At 35.1% G+C, this 5,225-nt stretch overlaps 1 protein-coding gene across 1 annotated transcript; it reads left to right on the top strand.

The window, feature by feature from the left end:
* Nucleotides 1–1,086: 1,086 nt before the first annotated feature.
* Nucleotides 1,087–4,074, top strand: LOC131857864 (receptor-like protein EIX2). Its single transcript, XM_059210635.1, has one exon. The coding sequence runs from the start codon at nt 1,087–1,089 to the stop codon at nt 4,072–4,074; it is 2,988 nt and encodes a 995-aa protein (XP_059066618.1).
* Nucleotides 4,075–5,225: the final 1,151 nt, after the last annotated feature.

Below are 5,225 nucleotides of genomic sequence, written 5' to 3'. Positions count from 1 at the left end.
TAATTTAACTTGTTATAAAATATAACATAGTGTTCAAAGATCACATGATTAAACCACAATTAAAAAAATTCTTTGATATTCAACATATATTTTAAAAAAAAATTCTTTGCTTGAAAACATCTAAACTCTGAAAATTGAGATTATGCCCTTGATTTCCTTATTATTCTTGTATTTTTTAAGTATGTTCTATTTTTGTGTGAGTCGTATGATCTGATTTGTGTTTTCCAGCGATCTCAACTTTATGTGAAAGATTTTTCTGGTCGATAGGAATATTTGTGGAAAGAAAATGGATGAGATTTAAGTCTATTAAAAATTGTCAGTCATTGGAAATAAGGAAAGAAAAATATATAGTTAATTTTCCATATTGACACAGCATTTTCTTGTTTGACCCCCGAATTTGTTATGCCTTACCTTCACATGGCTTTTCCACCCATTGAAAATACACAAAAATGACAAAAATGTTACTGTGTCGATGTGACACGCTTTCTTTGCAGACATGGCACTCTTCAGACAACAATATTTAACCATAGTTAGCGATATATTGATCATCTCTTTTCATTCAAAGTAAATTTAGTTTGTGCCCCTAATTTATTTATTATTGTTGTATTTTTTAACTATGTTCTATTTTTTAAGTATATTCTATTTTTGTGTAAGTCGTATGATCTGGTCTATGTTTTCCAGCGATCTCAATTTTATGTGAAAGCTTTTCCTGGTCGATACGAATATTTGTGGAAAGGAAATGCACGAAATTTAAGTCTAATAAAAATTGTCGTCAATGTTGAAAATAATTGAAATGTATATAATCACAATTTACCTAGTTAATTTTCTATATTGACACGCCATATTCTTGTTTTACACGATACCCATCACATTCAAATTGAAAATATCGCTCAAGAAAATTTGTTAGGCCTTACCTTCACATGACTTTTCCACCCATTGAAAATGACAAAAATATTACGCGGCACTGTTCACACAACAACACTTTATAACCACAGTTAGCGATATATTCATCATTCTTTTCCCATGATTTCTGATCATCTCTTTTCTTTCAAACTAAAGATAATAAGAATTTTAGTTTCCAAAACAATGGAAGCTATGTTTTCATGTGGCAGAGTTGCATTTGCAATTATAACAATATTATGCTGCTTCACTTCCCCTGCAATTGCATGCCCCTTCCCTGAAAGAAATCTTCTCCTGGATTTCAAGGCAGCCGTTGTAGATGAGTATAACACTCTAACTTCCTGGCACGGATTCAATTGCTGCACGTGGAGAGGAGTCAGTTGTAATCTCCGCACAGGCCATGTTTCTCGACTGGATCTGAGTGGATTCAATTTGGAAGGTAACATCAGTTCATCGCTGTTCCAACTTGCACGGTTGGAGCACCTCGATCTCAGTCACAACCTCTTCAAGGGTAAATTCAGTCCTCCCCATAATCGAAAGTTGAAGAGTCTCACTTTTCTTGACTTGTCATTTGCTGGTTATGAAAATTATTCCTCTCTGGATTCTGTATGGGAATTTTATGTGAGTTTGGAAAGCTTATCAAATCTGGCGAGCTTGGAATACCTCTCTCTTGCTGAACTGAACATCTCTGCAAGCAAAGAGTGGGGTGAAGCTGTTGGCAGTCTATCCAACCTCCAACAACTGAGCATGTCTGACTGTGGGCTTGGAGGACAAATTCCCAATTCCCTTCTCAACCTCACCTCTCTGCTTCATCTGGATCTATCAGACAACTATTTGTCAGCACATATACCAGCTTGGTTTGAAAATGTGACTGGGCGCTTGCTCTCTCTTGATCTCTCTTGGAATGAGAATCTTGGAGGAGACATTTCTTTCATTGGACAACGAAAGTCTTCTTTGTCACTAACCAGCATTGGTCTTTCAATGACAGCCATCAAGGGCCGAATTCCATCTGCTATATGGAATATCTCATGCTTGGAGCATCTTCGTCTTTCATATACCAGAATTGAAGGTGAGATTCCAGCTTCTATAGGGAATTTGTTGTCCTTGCAAAGTCTTGATCTATCAGATACCAGGATTGAAGGTGAGATTCCAGCTTCTATAGGGAATTTGTTGTCCTTGCAAAGTCTTGATCTATCAGATACCAGAATTGAAGGTGGGATTCCATCTGCTATAGGGAATGTGTCGTCCTTGAAGAGTCTTTATCTGTGTGATATCTCTATTGAAGGTGAGTTTCCTGTCTCCATACTCAATCTCTCTAAACTTGTTGAATTGGACCTGTCCTACAACATGATAACTGGGGTAATCCCAGCTTCATTGGACTCACTTTCTTCCCTTGTTAGTCTTGACCTTAATGCGAACGAATTGAATGGTAAGATTCCATCTACAATTTCAAATCTTGTTAACTTAAGAAGCCTTTTGCTCCACTCCAATAGTTTAAGCGGCCTCATTTCCCTTTCCGTATTCGATAATCTCACTAGTCTTGATAGGCTGTATCTTTCTTACAATCAGTTAACTGTAAACATTGATTCAACATGGATTCCGGAGTTTACGCTTTCCGGTTTGGCATTAGGTTCTTGCAATTTAGATAGAATTCCATCGTTTCTTGTGACCCAATACGACTTGGAATATCTAGACCTATCTGCTAACAGTATCCAAACAAATATTCCATCTTGGATATGGAACTTACCCAGCCTTTATGATTTGAACCTTAGCTGTAATCAATTAACTGGGTCATTGCCATCTAGACAAACCTTACCTATGTATATTGACTCTCTAGATTTGCACAATAATAGCCTAGAAGGTTCTCTTCATCTTCCTCTCGCTGGAGCTTATCTGCTAGATCTGTCGATGAATCAGTTTAATGGTTCTATTCCTAGTCACATCGGTGCGTATCTTGAAAATGCAAGGTTCTTATCCTTGTCGCGGAATAACCTCAGCGGAGCGATTCCAGATTCTATTTGCACTCCATATTTGCAGGTTCTTGACCTTTCAAAAAATACGCTGAGCAGTGTCATTCCTCCTCATTTAACCAGGAATTGTTCTTCTCTTAGTGTTCTAGATTTGGCAGAAAATCATCTGGAAGGTAAATTGCCAGCAGAGTGGGGCAACATTACAAACATGCATACATTGAAGCTCAATGGTAATCATTTGAGAGGAGTTATTCCCTCATCCATTTCAGAAGGCCGATCTCTGCAAGTATTGGATTTGGGAAATAATGATTTGGAAGGCACCCTTCCCCAGTGGATTGGAAAGCTATCACAGCTGCATGTGTTGGTCTTAAGGTCTAATCATTTTCATGGCAGTATCCCACGCCAGGTAATTGGCCTTCCGAATCTTCAAATTCTGGATCTTTCTGGCAACCACCTTTCAGGAGCTATTCCAAGCAACCTTACAAACCTGCTTGCAATGGTCAATGCATCGCAGAATAATTCAAACCATCTCGAAGAATACAGTTCAGGTGGTGCTAAATATACAAATCAGATCAAAATTTCCTGGAAAGGCTGGGATGTTGAATTTGTGAAAGTTCTCTTTATTCTTAAATGTATTGATCTTTCAAACAACAGTTTATCAGGGAGCATTCCTTTTAAAACGGGATCTCTTCAAGGCTTGATAGCCCTTAACCTGTCAAGGAATCATCTGAGTGGCCGAATCCCAAAAACATTGGGACACATGGAACAACTAGAGTCTCTGGACCTCTCGCTAAACAGGTTGAATGGCAACATTCCCTTAGAACTTGAGTTCCTGAGTTATTTGGAGTTCTTGAATCTATCTTACAACATGCTTGATGGAAAGGTACCCCATGGAGGACAGTTCCTAACTTTTGGGGAGTCGTCCTACTTAGGCAATCTTAACCTAAGTGGGATTCCATTTACCAATATAAGCGTCTGCAACAACTCTTCTGGCTATGGCAACTGCACAAGTATTGAGAGAATTGGTGAAGCAAAGAATTCAGATGGTGAAATGATAGGATGGGCAGTCGGACTTGGATTGAGTTATGGTTTGGGATTCTCTGTTGTGATTGGAGTATTGACTTTAAATAAGAGGGTGAGAAAGAGAGCCTTCGATTTTTATGATGTTGTAATTTTAGCTATTGATGGGTGTATAAGAGGTTAATAGATCAAAGTAGATACAACTGTATAGAGGGTTTTGTTAGTGATGACAGAAACATTTCAAGGGGTAATATATGAAATTCAAAATGATTCCTTGGTTTTAGCTTTTCTAGTGTATTTGTGTTTTTTCTTCATCGGTGTATATGAAGTTTTTTTTAAGTGTTTTTGTTTTATTAAATAATTTGATGTGTAAAATGTAATTTTAAGGGATGAAATTGTACATTTTATTATTTTAAAAATTATAGTATTATTTTTAATTTTTTGTATTATTTGATTTTTATTTTAAAATTTATTATGTTTTATTATAATTTATTTTGATCTCTAACGATTCCTATTAATATATTTTTTTAATTTACAAATATGATATATTAGAGGATCATTTTTTTGGATCAGGTAATATAGTTCAACCAAATTTATGTCTATTTCAAAATTTAAATATCTTGATTTGTGGGTGATCTTTCTACAATATGTTCTTGAGCAATTGAACATCTCCTCCCCTCCGTAGGATGAAGTTCACAAACCCTTATTTAAAGGAAATATCGTAAAGACTAAAATCTTTGCTAAGGAAAAATTAAGATAAACCAAAAATAGAAAAGCAAATTAGATTGAGGTAAATATTGAAAAGGAACATGGAAGAAAAGTTTTAAAGTTTCATTTATGAACTTCTTCAAAGTAAATAAAGTTTGAAATAAAGGTAAACATCTATAGAATGATAATCTAGTTTTAGTAATTATAATTATTGATCCAATGCATAACCAAATAGAGATAATAGGAAAACAAATTAGGGAAAACAAAGGAAATAAAAGAATATACGAAAAATATAATATTTATGTGGAAATATATTTTTGAGAAGAAAATAAACACAAGAAGAGATGTGCACTGGTCTATATAAATTTCAATAGAGTTTACAATAAATCACTAACACACTTCACTTTTTGTCTTTATTTCAACATTGTCTATTCTTTTATCTGAACTTTCTGTCTTGTCACAATCTTAATACAATGCCCTCATTAAAATGTGTTTTCTTCTAAGGAAACGAATCCTACCATAATTTCTATGACCTAATGATGAATGATTTAGATTGACTAAAAAATTATATAATTTTACAATGCAATTTTCTAAAAAATTCCATTTGGGAGCACTATCCTAGAACCC

This window comes from Cryptomeria japonica, chromosome 8, assembly GCF_030272615.1.
Source record: "Cryptomeria japonica chromosome 8, Sugi_1.0, whole genome shotgun sequence".
NCBI classification, from domain to species: Eukaryota; Viridiplantae; Streptophyta; class Pinopsida; order Cupressales; family Cupressaceae; genus Cryptomeria; species Cryptomeria japonica.
The sequence above is the reverse complement of the archived record's forward strand: the minus strand, read 5'-3'. Positions and strand labels throughout refer to the sequence as shown.

Bases quoted from the DNA above. Each gene is read 5' to 3' on its own strand.
- LOC131857864 (XM_059210635.1), top strand. From the start codon at position 1,087: ATGGAAGCTATGTTTTCATGTGGCAGAGTTGCATTTGCAATTATAACA.